General features: G+C 53.9%; 2 protein-coding genes across 2 annotated transcripts in view; one reads left to right on the top strand and one right to left on the bottom strand.

Annotated features, from left to right (window-relative positions):
• The window catches only part of ADAMTS14 (ADAM metallopeptidase with thrombospondin type 1 motif 14), a gene marked incomplete at both ends in the record, with an annotated part of 31494 nt that extends 21727 nt beyond the window's left edge, over positions 1 to 9767 (top strand). Inside the window, 15 exons of the mRNA XM_080347710.1 lie at positions 857 to 1000; positions 1649 to 1781; positions 1910 to 2023; positions 3480 to 3628; positions 3720 to 3895; positions 4412 to 4545; positions 4763 to 4886; positions 5015 to 5098; positions 5350 to 5513; positions 5701 to 5869; positions 6662 to 6794; positions 6906 to 7113; positions 7999 to 8125; positions 8558 to 8668; positions 9478 to 9767. Coding sequence (XP_080203836.1) covers positions 857 to 1000; positions 1649 to 1781; positions 1910 to 2023; positions 3480 to 3628; positions 3720 to 3895; positions 4412 to 4545; positions 4763 to 4886; positions 5015 to 5098; positions 5350 to 5513; positions 5701 to 5869; positions 6662 to 6794; positions 6906 to 7113; positions 7999 to 8125; positions 8558 to 8668; positions 9478 to 9767 — 2260 coding nt within the window. The remainder of the gene's footprint in view (positions 1 to 856; positions 1001 to 1648; positions 1782 to 1909; positions 2024 to 3479; positions 3629 to 3719; positions 3896 to 4411; positions 4546 to 4762; positions 4887 to 5014; positions 5099 to 5349; positions 5514 to 5700; positions 5870 to 6661; positions 6795 to 6905; positions 7114 to 7998; positions 8126 to 8557; positions 8669 to 9477) is intronic.
• A 3349-nt stretch (positions 9768 to 13116) lies between these two features.
• LOC308042363 (steroidogenic acute regulatory protein, mitochondrial-like) lies at positions 13117 to 16039 on the bottom strand (the record flags this gene model as incomplete). Its single annotated transcript, XM_080347709.1, has 5 exons — positions 13117 to 13218; positions 13343 to 13436; positions 14221 to 14378; positions 14954 to 15099; positions 15865 to 16039. 5 exons carry the CDS (start codon positions 16037 to 16039, stop codon positions 13117 to 13119), a joined length of 675 nt encoding a protein of 224 aa, XP_080203835.1.
• Positions 16040 to 20052: the final 4013 nt, after the last annotated feature.

The following is a 20052-nucleotide window of genomic DNA, read 5'->3' as shown; positions in this document are numbered from 1 at the left end:
CCAGTGCAATCCCCCCATGGAGCAGGAACACCCAGATGAGGTTACACAGGAAGGTGTCCAGGCGGGTTGGAATGTCTGCAGAGAAGGAGACTCCACAACCCCCCTGGGCAGCCTGGGCCAGGCTCTGACACCCTCACCAGGAACAAGTTGCTTCTCAAATTTAAGTGGAACCTCCTGTGTTCCAACGTGAAACCATTAGCCCTTCTCCTATCACTGGTTGTCACCAGCAGAGCCTGGCTCCATCCTCCTGACACTCCCCTTTTCCATATTGATCCCCATGAATGAGTCCCCCCTCAGTGTCCTCTTGTCCAGCTCCAGAGCCCCAGCTCCCTCAGCCTTTCCTCACACGGGAGATGCTCCACTCCCTGCAGCATCTTGGTGGCTGCGCTGGACTCTCTGCAGCAGTTCCCTGTCCTGCTGGAACTGAGGGGCCACAACTGGACACAATATTCCAGGTGTGGTCTCCCCAGGGCAGAGCAGAGGGGCAGGAGAACCTCTCTGACCTACTGACCACCCCCTTCTAACCCACCCCAGGTACCATTGGCTTCCTGGCCACAAGGGCCCAGTGCTGGCTCATGGTCACCCTGCTGTCCCCAGGACCCCCAGGTCCCTTTCCCCGATGCTGCTCTCTAATAGGTCATTCCCCAACTTACACTGGAATCTGGGGTTGTTCCTGCCCAGATTCAAGACTCTACACTCGCCCTTGTTATATTGCATTAAATTTTTCCCAGCCCAACGGTGCCTCTCACTTTGCACAAGGGACTTTCTGCCGGTGCAGGTGTGTGTGCTGCCGTGGCGTGAATGGACTGGTGTGAATCCCCCGGGAATTTGACTTTATGCTGAGTTTTCCCACCAGGTTAGGCATGGAGCACGATGGTCAGGGCAACCGCTGCGCCGACGAGACCAGCATGGGGAGCATCATGGCCCCACTGGTCCAGGCCGCCTTCCACCGCTACCACTGGTCCCGCTGCAGCAAGCAGGAGCTCAACCGCTACATCCAGTAAGTCCCATTTTCACCAGGAGGGGATGTTCTCCCTTCAGGTGATGGTCTGGTAGACCAGTTCCCCACTGGGATTGCTGGTTTTGGCCAGAATAGCAAAAAATGGATCCTAGGAGGTAGTTTTTCCTTTGTCTTCTACTCACAGTTTTGGTTCCTCAATTGGTTTTGGGGTGCAGAGGCTGGAGACAAATAGGAGACCGATAAAAGTTGGAGATGTCAACAGAGCGATAGTTTGTAGAAGATCTCTGCTGGTGGAGCCCAGCTTCAGATTTCAGACGTTTTTGCCATTGCTTTGTGCAGCCTGTATGGTTTATCCTTTAAGCTCTACAATGTTGTATGCTACATTAAAAGCAACCCAAAAAGGTATAGGAACAGGCTAGCAGCTTTTGGTGCATCAGGGATGAGACGAGCTGCAGGAAAGCAGGTGGCAGTGGTGGCATCCACTGGTGCAAGGTGCTCTGTCCCCTGGGGAGCTGCAGGCAGCGTGGGGACGCTTATCTCTGGGGGATTCCATGGAGTTGTTCTGTGCTAGAAAATGTGGTTGTCAGCACCAAGATAATTCTGATTTCTCAGTATCTGAATTTGGAGAGAGGGCTGGGGGTGCAGGAAGGGGCGGAGGAGGGAAATCTCACGTCTGCGTCTCTGCAGCTCCTACGACTGTCTCCTGGATGACCCCTTTGAGCACCAGTGGCCAACCTTACCCGACCTGCCGGGCATCAACTACTCCATGGACGAGCAGTGCCGCTTCGACTTCGGTGTGGGCTACAAAACATGCACGGCGGTGAGTACAGAGCCAACATGGGTTGTGTTGCCCATATTCCCACACCCAGGCCCCGCAGTCGGGTGCTGTGGGGGTGTCACCGTCCCGCTGGGGCCCCCGTCCCAGCCCAGCTCCTCTGTGCTCCCCAGTTCCGCACCTTCGACCCCTGCAAGCAGCTGTGGTGCAGCCACCCGGACAACCCCTACTTCTGCAAGACCAAGAAGGGACCACCCTTGGATGGCACCGAGTGCTCTCCGGGCAAGGTAGGGGCTGGTTCTGCCTGTCCCCCTCCTGGGGACGGGACAGGGACACCTGTGGGGGCAGCAGCCTGGTTTTTAGCTGGTGTTACTCCTTATTTCCCCAGTTTGCACTCAAATGAGAACTTAGGTTTATTTTCAATTCTGATCCACCTACTTCTGCAGAGAAGCAGGGCTCATTTTGTCACCTGGCAAGAGAGCAATGACATCGCCACACATCCAGCCTTGTGATTGCATCAGGCTTTTCATGTAGGCTCTCTTAGCATATCCGTTAGCAGAGTTTGAAAGTGCGGATATGTTGGAAAAGCTGCTGGCACGCGTAGTTTTTAGGCAGTTTGATTGGAGAGAGGAAATCCATCCAAGAACTCAAAAGTGTAGTGTTAGGGAAAGAAAATGGCAGGGATTTGTTTTGCAGAGGGATCTTTGTGTGCCCCAGGCTTGTCCTTTTGCACGGGATTGTCCTTCTGCATCCTGATCTCTCCATCTGTGCAGCCACATGGCTGGTGTATCACGTCTGGAGCAAATCTCTGTCTGCTCTTCTAGCTATGATTTAAAAACCAACCAACCAACCAACCAACTCACCCACTTGTGAACAAGTAAACCCTGGAGAAAAACATGGCAATGTAACACAGCTGATGGGAGCCACTGCTGTGCTGGTTTACACAGCTGCAAGCTCTGCATGCCCGGGGGCCATTCCCTCTCCTCCTGCCTGTGGGAGGGATGCGCCTGAGGCCACAGTGAAGAGCATCTTCCTCCTATGCTTTGTGTTGGCCGCTTGGCAAGCTGCAAGGCGTTTTTCATAGAATGGAATCATAGAATCGTTTTGTTGGAAGAGACCCTCAAGATCATCAGATTCAACCATTAACCCAACTCTGGCACTAACCCGTGTCTCCAAGAACCTCATCTCCACATCTGTTCAGCCCTCCAGGGATGGTGACTCTACCAGTTCCCTGGGCATCCTGTTCCAATGCCCAACAGCCCTTTATGGGAAGAAATTTTTTCCTAATACCCACCTAAACCTCCCCTGGTATAACTTGAAGCCATTTCCTCTCATCCTGTTGCTTGTTACTTGGGAGAAGAGACCAACACCTCCATGCTACAACCTCCTTTGAGGCAGTTGCAAAGAGTGAGAAGGTCTCCCCTCAGCTCCTGTTCTCCAGCGGAACCCCCCAGGTCCCTCAGCCGCTCCATCACACTTGTGCTCCAGCCCCTCACCAGCTCCGTTCTCTTCTCTCAACTCGCTCCAGCACCTCAAGGCCTTTCTTGGCGTGAGGGACCCAAAACTGACCCCAGGATTTGAGGTGCAGCCAGGGGATGGTCACTGCTCTGGTCCAGCTGGCCACACTCGTGCTGATACAAGACAGGGAGCTGTAGTGCTGTGGGTGCGGGAGGGCTCTTTGGTGCCCAGCCCTTTGAAACAGGCCAAGGTGGAGGTCCCCCCCTCCTTCTCCTCCTTTTCCAGTGGTGCTTCAAGGGTCACTGCATCTGGAAGACGTCGGAGCAGCCCTACAGCCAGGACGGCAGCTGGAGCTCCTGGTCCAAATTCGGCTCCTGCTCCAGGACCTGCGGGGGAGGTGTGCGTTCGCGCAGCCGGAGCTGCGACAACCCGCCGTACGTTTGGCTTCCACCCCCCTCCTTCTAGTGGCAGCTCAAACATCATCCCTCCCCGATGCTCTTTTAACCCACCTATTTTATTTTCCAGCCCGGCATATGGCGGGCGCAACTGCCCAGGAGCCACCTACGAGTACCAGGTGTGCAACGCCGAGGAGTGCCCAGGGCCCTACCAGGATTTCCGTGCCCAGCAGTGCGCCAAGCGCAACTCCTACTACACCCACCAGAACAGCAAGCATGCCTGGCTTCCCTACGAGCACCATGACGGTGAGTGGTGGTGGGTTCTGGCAAAGGAGCGGCAGCCAAACCGCCTCGTCTCCCAGAGGAAGCCGCCTTGGTGGCCATCACCATGGCATGGCATCACTGGGGCTCTGAGCACCCTGATCTGGGTGAAGATGTCCCTGCTCATTGCAGAGGAGTCGGACTAGATGAGCTTTTAAGATCCCTTCCAGCCCAGACTATTCTATGGTGGGGTGACAGTGCTGTCCCACTTACTCCCACTTGACTTGGTGTTCCTCTTGCATATTCCTCAAGAGTCTGGCATTGCAGTAGCATGTAGAATGTCCCATCAGGTTGCCCTCTCTTAATTTCCCAAGAGCGCTGGGCAAAAGTCCAGGTTCTTGAGCAGCAAATAGACGCAGCGAAATGAGGCATCTGGATTTGGGAAATCTGTTTTTGCTCCAGGGTACAAGCTGCGATGGGTTTCTGTCCTGGGTCACCCTGATGTATTTCCACAATCCTGTTCTTCCCTCCACCTCTTTTCTCGTTTTTCTTTTGCCGCAGATGCTCAGAAGTGCGAGCTGATCTGCCAGTCGGAGGGCACGGGGGACATAGTGTTTATGAACCAGGTTGTTCACGATGGTACCCGCTGCAGCTACCGAGACCCCTACAGCATCTGTGTCCGGGGCGAGTGCGTGGTGAGGAGCTGGCGGCTGTTGCGTGACTGTCCCCATCCTTTGCCCATCCAGGAAACAGCTCGTGCATCCCCCTGACTCACCACCCCTAGGGGACGTGTTTCTTAGCTCAAGGACCATCCCTTTGTGCAGGAAAGGGCTGTGGGGATGCTGGAGCAATGGGATGGGCTGTGGGAATGTAACGCCCCTGTGCTTGTCTTCTCTTCCCCATGGGTCACAGCATGTTGGCTGTGACAAGGAAGTCGGCTCCCTGAAGCAGGACGACAAGTGTGGGGTCTGCGGGGGGGACAACTCGCACTGCCGGACGGTGAAGGGCACGTTGGCCAAGACCCCCAAGCAACCAGGTGAGCAGGCTTGGACGGGTTTGGGGTTGAACTTGGTCTGGGTCAGATGGATTCATGAGTGGGTGCATGTCCAGGTGGAGCTAAAGCTGCTCTTTCTCTCCCCTCCATCCTTCCTTCCTCCTTTATAGTGGGTGTTTTGAAGATGTTTGAGATTCCAGCTGGGGCGAGACACCTTCAGATAGAAGAGATGGAACCAGCGTCCCACAGCATCAGTGAGTACACAGAGGCTTAAAGTCATGGAACAGTTTGGGTTGGAGGGGACCTTCAAAGGTCATCTATTCTAACGCCCTGCCATGAGCAGGGACATCTTCACCAGCTCAGGTTGCTCCAAGCCCTGTCCAGCTTGGCCTGGGATGTCTCCAGGGATGGGACATCCACCACCTCTCTGGCCAACCTGGGCCAGGCTCTCACCACCCTCATTGACCATAGGAAATGATGTTGAAATACTTCCTTTCTTCTCCAGCTGTTAAGAATCAAGCCACGGGTAACTTCATCCTTCACGCCAAGGACAAGGAAGCCAAAACCCAAGTGTTCATTGAGATGGGATTGGAGTGGGAATACACGGTTGAAGATGGGAAGGAGAGCTTGAAAACCAGCGGTCCTCTGCACGAGGCCATCAGTGTGTTGGTAAGCGTGGCCGTGTTCAGAGCCCACCTCATTACATTGGAGGTAGCAATGGGGTTTGTTTCTCCTACTTTTGAATATACTATACCATGTGGTCATTGCTCACTTCTTTTTTTCTCTGGTGGCCTCCTCTTCCCCTCCCTTTCCAGCATCATCACTCCGTTCTCTCCTTCCCATTCTGTGCCTGCAGGTCATCCCTCAGGAGGAGGAGGAGGCCAGGAGCAGCCTGATGTACAGGTACATCATCCACGAGGACCTGCTGCCCATGATTGGAAACAACAACGTCCTGCTGGAGGAGATGGATTCCTACGAGTGGGCCCTCAAGAGCTGGTCCCAGTGCTCCAAGGCCTGCGGAGGAGGTACCTTTCCCTTCATCGCAGCCTACAGTGCATTTTTGGGAGGGTGCTGGGGTACGTCAGGCAGCATGGGAGCCTTTGGCAGCATCTCTGGCTTGGAGATACGCAGATGCTGGTTTAAAGTGTTTCTCCCCAAGATCACACATGGCAAAGCTTCACGCCTAGATCTGGTACTGCTTGTAGGCTTGGCTTGCTTCTCCATACCCAGACCCGTGCTCTTTGCATGCCTGTCTACCATGAGTGCTAAAAACCATTATTGCAGAGCAGTTTAGGTGAGCATTTTAGCCTAATTTCTTACGAAAACATGTAAGCAACCTTGGTCTATCTGCTATGAGTCTTGCAGCTGACAGCTCCTAAAGCTTGCAGCTCATAGTTAAGGCTGGCTTAGCCCCAGTCTGGTCTGCTCCCAGGCAAGCACAGCTTATTTGGCAAATTATAGCAGTGCTTTGGCTGGGCTTGTGATGTGTTGCTTTTTTTCCCCATCTGGAGAAATGAAGCCAAATGTGTAGCTCGCTAAGTGCTCGTGGCTGTGTCTCCACCAGGAAACTGTGATGTCTTGACCTGGGTTTTTGGGGAAGGGAGGGAAGGCTGAGTCTGCTTTGCGTGTACACCCCATGGTGACCCCAGGAGCTTGCAGGGGTTCTGGCACCCACATGAGCATCCTCTGCAAGCCTGGGAGATGTTCTGCTTGGGTCCCACCTGAGCGGTGACATCCAAGAGGATGGGATACAGGAGAGGGGCTGGGTGTGGGGAGATGACCCCGTTTCCTCCCTATCTATCCTCTGCCCCCCACAGGTATCCAGTACACCAAGTACGGCTGCCGGCGGAAGAGCGACAACCGGATGGTGCACAGAAACTTCTGCGACAACGGCAAGAAGCCCAAGCCGATCCGGCGGCGTTGCAACCTCCAGGAGTGCTCCCAGCCTGCGTAAGTCCCCCCATGAAGTGCCCACAGCCCCTCTTGGGGGGTATTTGGGGATGTCTTGTGGACACATCAGTGCAGGCAGCACCTCTAATGTTCCTCTTCCCCTGCCGGCAGGTGGGTGGCTGAGGAGTGGGGTGCCTGCAGCAAGTCCTGCGGCAAGCTGGGGGTGCAGGTGCGGGGGGTGCAGTGTGTCCAGCGCCTGCAGAACGGCACCACCCGCACCCTGCACACCAAATACTGCCCCGGGCAGCGGCCCGAGACCCGCCGGCCCTGCGGCCGCCTGCCCTGCCCGCCACAGTGGAGGACGGGAGCCTGGTCCGAGGTGAGTTTGGGAGGGGGGAGAAAGCCCCCCAGGCTGCACAGAGGGGTTGGGAGGAAGGGGATAGGGGCTGAGTGTGGAGGGAAGCTGCTTACAGAGCATGCTGGTCTCAGAGGGAGATATGGGAGATAGATATATATATATATATGTATATGAGATGTGTGTGTATATATATATATATATATATATGAGATGTGTATATTTATATATATGAGATGTGTATATATATATGAGGTGTGTATATATATATGAGGTGTGTGTGTATATATATATATATAGGAGATGTGTATATATATATAGGAGAGAGATACATATAGGAGAGAGATATATCTATATATATATGAGATACATATATATATGGGAGAGATATATATATAGGAGAGAGATATATATATATATAGGAGATATATATATATAGGAGATATATATATATAGGAGAGAGAGATATATATATAGGGATATATATAGATATATATATATGAGATATATATATATTAAAAAAAATATATATAGGAGATGTGTGTGTGTATATATGTGTGTGTATATATATATATATATATATATAGGAGATGTGTGTATATATATATATATAGGAGATGTGTATATATATAGGAGATGTGTATATATATATATATATATATATATAGGAGATATGAGTACAAGGGTTAATGTTTTCACCATGGAGAAAACCAAGATTAGGAAGGGAGTAGCATCCCTGTGCATCCTGGCGGTTGCTGGAGACGGGGCGGGGGTGGGAAAAAAGCCCTTATTAGCAAGTAATAGCCACCCTTGTCATCTGCAAATACTCCTCCGGTGTGGCTGTGAGGGTGTGCCGGCTGTCCCCCGCCTCATTCACCCGCGTCTGTCTGTCTGTCTGTCTGGGCGCAGTGCTCGGCGAGCTGTGGGGAAGGCGTGCGGCAGCGGCAGGTGGTCTGCAAAGGCAGCGAGAGCGGCGGGAGCTGCGAGGGCGAGAAGCCGGAGGCTGTGCAGGGCTGCCAAGTGGCCTTGTGCCCGGGTGAGAGGAGGAGGAGGTGGCACTTGGGGGGGACACCCCAGTGGGGACCAACACTCTTACACAGCTCCAGCCCATCTTGGCTTCAGGGGGATGCCCTCAAAACGGGTTGTGTGGAACATCCCTGATGCTGGCAGAGAAAGGGTTAAACGCCAGCCAAAGTATGCGCGCTTTTCTGTTCTTAGCCCTAATATTTGCTGGTTTGGGTTTCCTGCCTGTTTGGGCGTGCGATGAGCTGAGGGTATGATGGAGATGGACACCCCGGGGTTTATCTTGGGTTTTTGCGGGTGGTTTCAGTGCTGGGCCAACTAGGTGCTCCCAATGGACCTTGTTTTTAAGGAGATCTCTTAAAACCAAACAAATCCCCCTCCGAAACACCCTTGTTAAGGTACTGCGAGTGCCCCCAGCCTGGGCATCATGGTGCTCTCTCTGCAGGGAAGCTCTCCGTTGTCACCACCAGCACCGACGCCGGTGACCACAGCACGCCCAAAGGGCAGCGGGTGCCCCAGGATGGGGCCAAAAACCCTGTTAGCAAGATCTCCTCCAGTAAGTGTCCCTGCTTGGGTGAGGGCGATGCTTCCAAGCAGGGATTTGGGTGGGTGGTCCCCTCTGCGGCTGCATCCCTGCTGCTCAGTTGCCATCTTGTGGAGCCCGGGATCTCGCAGCTTCCCCTGTGTTCGCCTGGGCACCCTCCTGCGCTCCTTTCACCTCCTGATTTTATGCTGTTTCTTTTTAACCGTGAACGTTTTCAGGCTCCTGTGTTTACCCAGGCAGGCAGATGGCTTCTGGCGTACCTTGTAGCTGGGGCAAGATGCATCATGATTGTGTTTAAGATCATAGAGTGATTTGGGTTGGAAGGGACCTTCCCAGCTCCCCCAGTGCCCCCCCTGCCATGACAGGGACATCTGCACCAGCTCAGGGTGCTCAGCGCCCCATCCAGCCTGGCCTGGGATGTCTCCAGGGATGGTTCATCCACTCCCTCTCTGGCCAACCTGGGCCAGGCTCTCACCACCCTCAGGACAACAATTTCTTCCTCAAGTCCAGCCTAAATCTCCGCTCTTTTAGTTTAAAACCATCATTGCTTGTCCTGTCATAAGAGGCCCCGCTAAAATGTCTGTCCCCATCTTTTCTATATGCCCCTTTTAAGGTTTGCTGGTTTGGAGCATCCCTCGCTCTCTACTTTTCTCCATGCACAGAAACCTTGAGTGCTTTGGCTGTGTTTCCCAACTCCCTCACCCCCTTGCAAAGGGGATGGGAGGGCACCGCGTGTCCTTTGGGGCCACTGGAGAGGCACAGCGGTGGGACCCTCTTCCTTTGTGCTCTCTGATGCTTCTCCCTGCTCTGTCCCTCTCCAGGGGAGCCTTGCCTCGGGGACAAGTCCATCTTCTGCCAGATGGAGGTCCTGGCGCGCTACTGCTCCATCCCCGGCTACAACAAGCTCTGCTGTGAATCGTGCGGCAAGAAAAGCTCCTCGGCCACGGGCTCGCCCCCCAGCGCCGCCCCGCCGGGAACCGCCGCCCCCAGCCCCACTGCGCCGCTCTCTCCGCGTCCCACCAGCCCTGCGCAGGGGGGGCCCGCTGGGGACCCCACCCTGGCTCCTCAGGGTGCTGGGGGGCAGGCAGGCAGGGGGCAAGCAGCCAGGTAACCCCCCCCGGGACCACCTTGCTGTGGGACGGGGGAAACCTTTCGCCTCCCTCCCTCTCTTTCTCTCCCCGTCTTCTTCTCTCTCTCCCCTACTTCCAGCAATGGTTTTCATGGGCGATGCTGCCGGCTCACCCCAAAATTCCCAGGAAAACCACTTTTTCTCCTCGTGCTTCCCCCATCCTCCCAGCTGTGGCGTGTTTGTTTTTTGACAGCGCCACGGAAAAAAGGTGAAAAGGAGCCAAAAAAGCGCAACAGTGGCTGCGGGTAACCCGCGATGAGCCACTTCCTTCCAAGGTGCTAAAAAGATTCTGGGGGGGCTTTAATGTTGCTTTTTCCTTCCTCCCACCCCAAGCAGCAACATGAGATGTGCTGGGGGACGATCCTGGCTCCTCGGTTCAGCACCGGTGCTTGGAGCTTGGGGGTAGCAATGGGAGGGTGCTGGAGGAGCAAGCGGCTGGAGGGAGGTGGGGAGTTACAAGGGGGAAATGTTGGGAAATGCTCAAATTGTTGCCCTGGGGTGTCACTGTTGGGGTAGAGAGTTTGGGAAACATGTCATGGGATGTGGAAACCGTGGGCCAGCTCCTGTCCTGCATCGCAGGGTGGGCAGGAGATGGTCCGGGCGACTCTAGTATGAGCAATAAGAACAAGGTTGAAGGCCAAAAATACTCATAAAAAAATGCCTGTCACCTGGTGGTGACTTTTTAACCCATACTGCCCTTGGCCAGCCTTGAGCTGACACCGGTGCCCAGCCTGACCTTGTACCCAGTGCCTGGGGGGCATCAAAATGGGGGTGACTGGGAAGCCAAGAGTGAATTTGGGGGGCAGTTACGAAGAAGGGAGAGGGGAAGATTCATCTGCATCTCTTTTGGGGGCGTAAGGGGGGTGGTTAACGCCGCTAAAAAATATTGTGCCAAGTACTAAACGTATGCACAGCACTTTAGGAGCCCAGGGCTGCGTGCAGCTTGCTTGGTGTCGGGCCAGCTCCAGGCACAGGGTCTGTCTGGGGGAGCTGGAGTCCCCAGACCTCCCCAAAGTGGGGTCAGGTGGCCCCAAGGGGTGTCCTGAAGGGGACCGCTGTGGTTTTGGTGCTTTGGGGTGCTCAGCCTCCCAGCTGAGGGTGCAGGGGCAGGATGCTACGTCGATAACGTTCAGGTGGCTGCGAGGAGCTCAAGGTCAGGACATCGCGGAGGAACTCGGTGCCTTTGCTGGCTCGGTGTGGCTTGTGGCAGGGGTGAGGATGGGAATGGTTCATGCTGTAATGGAAACAAACGGAGGCCCTGGCGTGTTCTCGACGCTTTAAATGTTGGACCGGCACAGCCGTCTCTCTGCTCTGTTCCCCTGGAGTTACCCAAGAGCAAAAGAAATGGGCGGAAGAGATGTTAAGAGGGCGGCTCATGCACCCTCCTGCTCCCGCATCGCCTCCGAATCAAGGCTGGATGAGCGTTTCTCTAATTACTCTTAGAAGCACCCGAAGCTGGAGGTCCTCTGCCTCTCCCTGGCATTAAACGGGCTTCAGGAAAGATGGGACAAAATCTGTCTGAGCCAACAACCAGCACACCTCACGGGAGCGGACAGATGCCTTGGAAACCCTGCGGCAGGGGATGCCCGGGTCCAAGATGTGTAGGTATTGGTACCTGCTGGATCAATGAGACGCTGGGGGCTGTCCTGGGATGGGATTCATCCCCCGGCCTGACTGCTGCCACCAAGGCCGTGCCCCCTGCCACCCTATTGCCCTTCGCGGGAGCACCAGCATTTATTTATTGTGCCAAAGATAACGCTGCGTTTACTCTTCAGGGAGCAGCTCCCCAGCGGTGTGGGGCGGGGGCGCTGGGCTTAGGGCAGGAGCCACATCCCTGTCCTGCTGCTGGGACAGCCCTGGGCTGGCTCGGGGCAGGACTGAGCTTGTTTTGCCTTTCCCTGCCCAAAATAAGGGTTTTCTCCAGCGTGCAGCCCCCCTGCACCATAGCAATTAAAACCTTCCACCCCCCAAAATACGCTGTAACGTCTCCAGGGCACAGTGTAAGTGCGTGCGTGCATGCACACCCACTCCTTCCTCCCAAAGCCTCCGCTACGCCCCTCCCTTCGCGGCTGTCCTGGGCATTAGTGCTTTATTGCATTAGGAATATTTGCAGTGGTTCCTGTGTCTCAGGACCGGCCAACCCCCTTCACACCCCGCGGGGGCCGGGGGTGCTGTGCTGTAGGTGCTAACTCGAGCCCAGAGCGGCGGGTCACATTATTTAAGAAGAAGTTGTGATAAATTACCCCGCCCCCGGCACACGCGGGTGCTCTGGGGCGGCGATGCCGAGGGGCTGGGACCCAGCACCGGGTATTTGTTCCAGCCTCGGGCAGGCTGAGGTTGGGTGGAAAGCTGCGGCTCGGGGACGTGGCCACGCGATGTCCCACGTCCCACGGGGATTTGGCCCCGTCGCGGGGAGGAGAAGGTGCGTCTGGTCCCCCGTGGGCTCCTCCTGGGCCAGCCGGACGCACCGAGTCGTTCCTGTGATGTAACCTTGTCCAGTGTTACCATGATGTATAAAGTTTTGTACATACGAGATTCAGAGCTTTTTAACTTTTAATATTTATTAATTTTCTTGGGTTTTTTTTTTTTTTTTTTTGGACTCTAACGTAATGTAAAGAAAAAATAAATCCACATGGAAATCTCTTTCTGTTGATTGAGCTGGGGAAGCGGGGCTGTAAGGTGGAAACATAGGAGTGTGACCTGTGTGGTTGTTGAACTGGATTTCCCATAGCAAGCTACCACCTTTTGATTGTGTTTCAACCCAGGCGCTCCTCCATCACCCACTTTCGCATACCTGGTGTGAGTTGGTGGGGTTTTGTTTGGTTGCATCCCCTGCCATGTTGCAGTACCCAAAGTCGCTTGAACTGATGGCAAAACACACATTTCTGACTCCTTGAGTATGGCTTTCTTGCCATCCACCTGCTACTGTTGGCATAGCAGGAGGAAAACCTCAAAACCGAGATACATATATACACACAGATAAATATATAGCTGAAGCTGTGGAACAAACAGCCCCACGGACAGTGGTGCCCAACCTGGGGGGGTGTTTTGGCAGACCCCTCTCCCTTGTGTGTGGTGCGGGGAGTGATGCCCAACACCAGCTACAGTCGCTGCTCCTGTGCAAGGGTTTTTGGGCAACCGCTGGTGCCGCCTCGGTCACCCCAGCTTGCAGATGCTCCATCTCCGAAGCAGCACTGTGTCCTCTACGCTTGGGGTTGCTTGGTGGGTGCATCACCTTGACCCATCGCTGGTGGCTGTGGTCCAGGTCCACGAGTGGGTCTCCAGCTCCGGCCGTATCCCTCGTGCGTGGGCAGAGCCCGTGTCCCCCAGCTCAGGGACAGGCGGTGGCAGCGAGGTGCTGGTGGAGGTGCCGGATGAAGTCTGCTTGGGACTGCGGCAGGACACGGTTAGTGACAGAAGCGGGGATCCAGCCCTTTGGGAGGGAGAAAACACCCCAAATTTAGTCCCACCGGGTCAAAGAGAGCTGGGGGTGCCCATCCTGGAGAGGAGGTTGGCACGCCGGGATGTCCCAGCCTGGGTGACACGGTGACACTTGCCTTCAGGTCCATGCTGAGGAGCCAGGTGAAGTGGGTCCGGCCGGGGTCTCCTGCCAGTGGTTGCAGGACGATGCAGCTCAGCCGGGACTCTGCCCTGCGAGGGGCAAGAGAGGCGTTAGGTAGGGTAGAAAACTGGGGGTACAGAGCCCCCAGAGCCAGCACAACGGGGAGGCAGAAATGGGGTGATTTTTGCAGCCTTTTTTCAATCTGGGCTGAGACTCTGTGCTGTTTCTTTATATGGAGGGACAGGGAAGTGGCGGCAATAAATAAGCAGTAAATAATAAATAAGCAGAGGCTGGGTGGCATCTGAGCCAGCACAGGTGAGCAAGGGGAGGCTTTCTGAGGCTGGCAGCTTGTGTAGGGGGACGCTGAGATTTGGGAGCTGAGAAATAAGGTAAATACTCGAAAGAAGCCCCAGATAAGCTTCCCAGGGGTGGCCCTGCAGTGTGAGATATTTGGTTGTACCTTTGGTTTTTTTTGAGCTGATTCCCCTGAACAGTTTCTCACCCAACACTGGAGTCTGAGCAATGTGAGAGTCCCCTGGTGTGGAAAAACCTCTGTGAACAGCCACTTTCCACAAAAAAACCCCCTGGAAATGACATGTTGCTCAATGCTATGCCAGTCAAGCACATCTTCTCTCCCTGGGGTGATAGCCTGCTCTTGCACGAGCGCACAATTAACTTCAATCCTTCAGCAAACTTATAAACCTTGATAAATATGGGGTGTTTTTTGGTGCTAGCCACCCTGGCGATGCAAAGCCTCAGGCTGTCTGCCCACAACCGAAATGAATATGATTTTTTGGGTGTTAGCAAGCTTGGCAATGCAAAGCCTTAGACCACCTGCCCGTGATAGCGTGGGAGCATCCCTGCCCAGCTCACCTGGACCCAGCCAAGGGTCGGGACCCACTGCGGCATCTGCTCGACCCGCTCAAACAGCTCCCGCTGCAGCGGGGCCACCGGCACGGCCAGGACCAGCTCTGCCCGAACACGGTGCCCAGCCCGGGCATGGCGGTGCTGGACACAGCAGCCCTGGCGTCCTGGGAGAGGACAGAGCCTGAGCCAACTCCCAAGTATCCCTAGAGTCATGGGCTGCACGCTGAAACACCTCACTAATAAATCACCCCCGTCCTCCTGGATGGCCTTGGGAGGTCCGAATTATTCTGTTGAATGACTGCTTGGTTTACAGGTGAAAGCAGATATGTCTAAATCATGCCTCTACAATTCACTTTTTTTTTTTTGTTTTACACTACTTTCTAGCTAAATTAAACAATTCCGCAAACAGCTTAATGAACAAACACCCTAAATAACAACAAAGCCACAATCTGTGAAGTTTTTCTGCTCCCGGCTTTCCCCAGGGCCACGATTATCTGTGTTTCCCGTCCAAGCCTTTTCCTGCTGTCTATTTACTTTGCAGATTTGCTTGTGAACGTGCTTCACAACGGCTTGCTTGGAAACCCCCTTTGCTTTTCTTGTGCACAGCACCCCTGCAGCACCCATGGTTTCCCTTCGAGGAGGACTAAGGAAGGCAAATCTCGCCTCTTCAGACCGATTTATCCTCCTGAGAGCATTTTTTAGCTCGCAGCAGCAAAGGGGAGAGGTGTTTGGGCTTTACCAGCATGGTTTCAGCCTGCCAGCCCGTGTGCTGCTGCAGGATGCTCAGTGCTCGCTGCAGGGCCCGTTCTCCCTGGGCAATGTAGGAGAGGTCTGCACTGGAGAACTGGCTGGGGGTGATGAATCCATCAGGCTTGGGGCAGGTGGCTGCAGGAACAAGGTGGAACAACGTGAAAATCCATCCCACAGCTTCACATGGGTGCGGGTACAGACGTATAGACACACAAATGGAGCCGGAGCAGAGGGTTTTGCTGACCGAAAGGCAGCGAAAAGTCTTACACCACCGTTGCCATCACACAAGTGGTCCCCTCTTGGGCTCGGTGCAGACGCCTCGCTGGCAGGAGCATCCCTGGCATTCATTCCCTGTGTGCTGACGGGTTGGAAGGCTTTTTAGAGTTGCTTTCCAAATCAATCCCCAGTAACCCCGCGGTACACATTGCACGTTGCTTGGGTATTATTAACATCGCATAGGGTGCTTTTGGAGCGAGCCACGCTTCAAAGAGACCCAGATGAACTCGCCAGTTTTCAAGTCTTTAGGTAAGTGGTGGAATTAGGACATGCAACAAAACACTGGTGAGTGCCTGGAACCTTGGCTGAAAGCTTTGGCGGTCTGTATGGTGAGTTACTGCAATTCACCTCCCAGAATCTCAGGGTCCCCCAGTTTGCTATCAGAATGGGGAATGCTTTTAAGCTACCACAGAGTAGGCGAGAAGATAACGAATTCCATCCCCCTCAATTGCTTTTAAGCTACCACAGAGTAGGCGAGAAGACAACGAATTCTGTCCCCCCCAAATAAGGGTCAAATCATATGGGAAGTGGTGTATTTTAACACGTGTCCCTCCATCCCTTGTTGCAAGGGGGTTGTGAGCGGGGGTAGGAAATGTGGTACCCAAGCAGCCAGGCTGAGCTTACCTGTCTCCTTCCCCATCAGCCTCTGAATATAATGAGAGATTTTGGAAGGCAGGCGACGGGATCCCCTTACGAGCAGCCCTTTCATGTCCTTCTGAATTGCTGCAACAGCTGATATCTTCAAGCCTAGAGGAAAGGCTTTGGTGAGCAGGGAGGAAGATGCTGCGGTGCCCCGCATCTCCACTGGAAGCTCATTTGCAGCTAAGACCGAGACTACCCTACACACAGGAGGAAAATAGATGCATGGACATGAGAGTTCCAAGGGAGCACCCATCAGATGCAGCCTCAGCATCTCCTTTCCTGCCCGTTTTCCCCGAGGTCGGGATGGGACAGCGGAGTGGTCCCCGGTGCCACTCCATGGGTGTGGTGGTGGCCAGCTGGGGAAGGAAACCGGGGGCACTCGTGTGGAGGGAAGGATGGGGTGGGAGGGAGTGTGGAAGCTGATATTATCATGGAAAATAGTGCTTCTTCCCATGGAAACTTCATGGAAGTTGTGGTGGTAATTGCTGCTGTTGTAACTCCTCAAATAGCTACGTATTTCCTTCTTTCCTACTTGGCTCCTTCCCAACCGTCCCCTGCAGACCTCTGCTGTTCATGGTGTTGGTGGGACCACTGCATCTTTTGCCGTGGATTTATTTCACAGAATCCCAGAATGTCAGGGGTTGGAAGGGACCTGGAAAGCTCATCCAGTGCAATCCCCCCATGGAGCAGGAACACCCAGATGAGGTTACACAGGAAGGTGTCCAGGCGGGTTGGAATGTCTCCAGAGTAGCATTTATTCCTTCCCTTTGTGTTTTTAATGGCATCTCTTAGAAGTTTAAACATAAACCCTCCCAGGTCCCTCCTTAAAGCACAGCCACGCTGGATTCCCTGGCCCTTTGCAATATCTGCTTTCTCAAGCACTTTGAAAACCCCACTTGATTTTTACCATGGAAAGGCTCTTCCACCTGTAGGTACCTAAGGCGTCGGATGCTTTCGTGTCACTCAGCATCACTACAGCTCACTTCACCTTCAGGCTCTGAGGTCACAACAGCCAAAATATTTGGGCCAGGAGGGCTTTTTGGCTTTAAAGGCGTAGGAGAGACTTCCAGGCTTGCAGCCCAGTGTGGTTGTGGCCAGCGAGTTTCTTGCTGGGATGGGAACAGTCCTTCCCTGGCAGCTCTGGGGTTGTCACCGTGGTGATGGGGACACTCTGCTGAGTCTGTACAGTATCGCATGGTGCTTTAATAAGTGTCTTATTACGAGTGGAGCAGCAAGAGAGAAGCTTGTGGGTGACTTTTGGCCATGGCTGAATTATGGTGGTGGAGGGTAATTGAGTAAGTAGGAAAAGCAGGGTAAGAAACTACTGTTTTCACCCAAAGCTGATGGAGTTAAATATGATTGTTTGTTCTTTTTGACTTGAGGAGGGATCACATCTCTTCAGTACTCCCACTATTGGTGATGATGGAGTGGGAGAAACAATTTCCTAGGGAAATGTTGGCTTTTCTCTCCCATGGGCTTTGGCCCTGCTGTGCTGGAGGGTTTGATCCCAGCCCTGGGGACTCGCCGGCTCATTTCAAGCAGTTCCCAGGCTCCCAGCCTGACTCACCAGCCCTGGCCCTGAGCTTTTCCCTCCTGGGGCTCTTCCTGCGGGGATAAGCCCATGGCACAGCTACTGGGGCTTGCACAGCTGTGCTCTGTTAGCACTTCACAGCTTTCTCCTTCCAACCCTGATTGCCGGGCATGTTATAAGAGCAAACTTCTGCCAGCAGCTATTCTAGGGTGACTTCGTATGTGGCAGCACTCAGATTGCATGTTCCCCGCCTGCAGGAAAGCCCTGTGGGTGCATGTGTGCGATGTGCGTGGCCCGAAGCAGCTGCGAGCTTTGCAGCAGCCGTATGGGAGGTGCACAGCAGCTGTTTGGGAGGTGCACAGCAGCCAAGCTGTGGGAGCTTTGCTGTTGCTGGGGTTCCCACTGCTGCTCTGGTGAGTTGCAAACTGCATTATTATTATTATTATTTTTCGCGGTGTCTGGGATTTTTTGCGTGATTAGGAAATGCAATACTTCTTGGGGTTTTTTTGGTAAGTTGCCTAGGAAGGAGAAAGCAGTGATTGAGAAGAGATCTGGCTCAGGGTTTTAAACCTGCATCTCCGCCTACTCCCTGGGAGAGCTGGTCCCTGTCGCAGCTTTGTGCTCTAACACACACTCCCCTCACCTTTGCACTTTTGGGTGCTAGTTGAGTCTCTGCAGAAAGCTGCAATAGGCAGGCAGATGATGTTTTATCACTCTGTTTGGTGTCTGTATGCTCTCCTGAGGGCAGTACGAGATGTCCTGGGAACGGAGCAATTTGGGGGTGGGAATGCCCAAAGTTGTGACGGTAAGCCTGGCGTCCAGGAGAGGGTGGCATTGCCACATGAGACCCCAGCTTGGAGCGGTGAGGGGCTGCCATGGGTCAGCCCTGCTCCATCACCTTGGGTGCTGGCTGTGGGGCACCCCTGGGTGCAGGGTGCCCTTCACCCAGCCCCTGCAGAGGAGTTGTGACCTGACACCTCCGAAGGTTTGGCTGCAGCCACTGGAGGTCACTGCTGATCTGCAGCTCCACAGGCAAAGCCACCTTTGGAGAGGTGGGTGGGAGCGCTGCTCCTGGCTCTGGGCTGCTCTGCCCCGACCCGCTGCAAAACCCCTTCTGGCACTAGAAAGAAGATTTGTGACCCCCAACCCTTCCCAATTATCCCTGTCCCCTGCTAATGGGTGCAAGGACCCTTTGGGGACCTGTTGCTTGCACAGCTCGGTGTAGGACCTCATGGAAGGGGTGCTCTTGTTCCTCCTCTTTGTGGCCAAGACCCTTTCTCCCCTCTTTGACCAAGGTGGCTTAGTGGCAATACAGTCAGCACTGGGGGTTTGGGGCTGAAATGTTCTTTCCAGATGGGTTTGGAGCTGTTGCTGAGAAATGGGTGATTTTACAGAAATGCCCATGTCCCTTCACTGTCTTTTGCTGTTTGAGGATCCAACCAGAACGGGGAAAACAAACCCAAACAACTCAAAGGGACCTTGGCAATTGTATTGCTCGCTGGCTTAGCAGATCAAAACTTGCAGCAGCGATGCAGGTTGGCATTTGAAGTGTCCTCATCAATTTTAAAGGGGCTGGACACACGTTTCCACTTGGCAGAACTTGGAATACTCCACTTGCAGTATTGTCCCTCAGGATTAGAAGTTCGACTGATTTATGGTAACGCTGTTGCTCAGTATTTAAGTAAAACCCAGACTAAAGTCTCTTGGGGTTTCCACACCCCCTGAACGCTGATGTCTCCTCACCTACCGGTTACTGCAGGTAGTGAGCGAGATTCACGGATTTATTTCGGGCAAAATTGATCTATCTGCTGTAAGAGCTTACCCATCAGCAATATTATCCTCTCCCCACCCCAAGGGTGGCATTTTCTGATTTAGACTGTGCAATGCAAACCTCAGCTGAATGACAAATCTGCCTCTGTAAGTCTCCTTCAGAAAAGGAGGAGGAGGGAAAAGCAAGCAGTGGAAAAAGTCCTAAATGGTAGGTGGGTGCCTCTTGGCTTTGGCTGAGGTGCAAAGGTTTGGGGTCCAAATACTCCTCCTCGAACACGTGGCAGAGCAGCATGGGTTTGGATGGGGATGAAGGCTTGTGCAGGTCCATAGGAAAAGGTGGTCACAGGGGTGGTACATGAGACCCATGGAATGGTTTGGGTTGAAGGGACCTTCAAAGCTCATCCAGTGCCCCCCCTGCCATGAGCAGGGACATCTTCACCAGCTCAGGGTGCTCAGAGCCCCGTCCAGCCTGGCCTGGGATGTCTCCAGGGATGTGGCATCTCCATATACAATTAATTACAATAAAATACATATTATAGCAGCTCATCAGCCTGTAAAACAGTCTGAACCAGCCCAAATCCTGACCGTGAGAGAAGAGGACTGGGAAATACCAGGGTGAAGCTGGGGATTAGCGGGGCTCAGAGCCGCTATCAGCAGTAAGCAGAGCAGCGTAACAAGGCGATATAGGGGCTCCCCGTCCAGTAGTCAGGACACGCAAGGATCCTCCTGTTCAGCGCCAAGGGCAAGTCCCAGGGCAATTACTCTCCGTGTCCTTGGGTCCCGCTCCAAGCTCTTTAATCAGCAGAGCCTCGGCGCAGAGGAAACCCTGCTTTTTGGGTTGTTTTTAAGCACTTCTTGGATGGGCTCCA

This window comes from Nesoenas mayeri, assembly GCF_963082525.1.
Source record: "Nesoenas mayeri genome assembly, chromosome: 7".
Taxonomy (NCBI): domain Eukaryota; kingdom Metazoa; phylum Chordata; class Aves; order Columbiformes; family Columbidae; genus Nesoenas; species Nesoenas mayeri.
The sequence above is the reverse complement of the archived record's forward strand: the minus strand, read 5'-3'. Positions and strand labels throughout refer to the sequence as shown.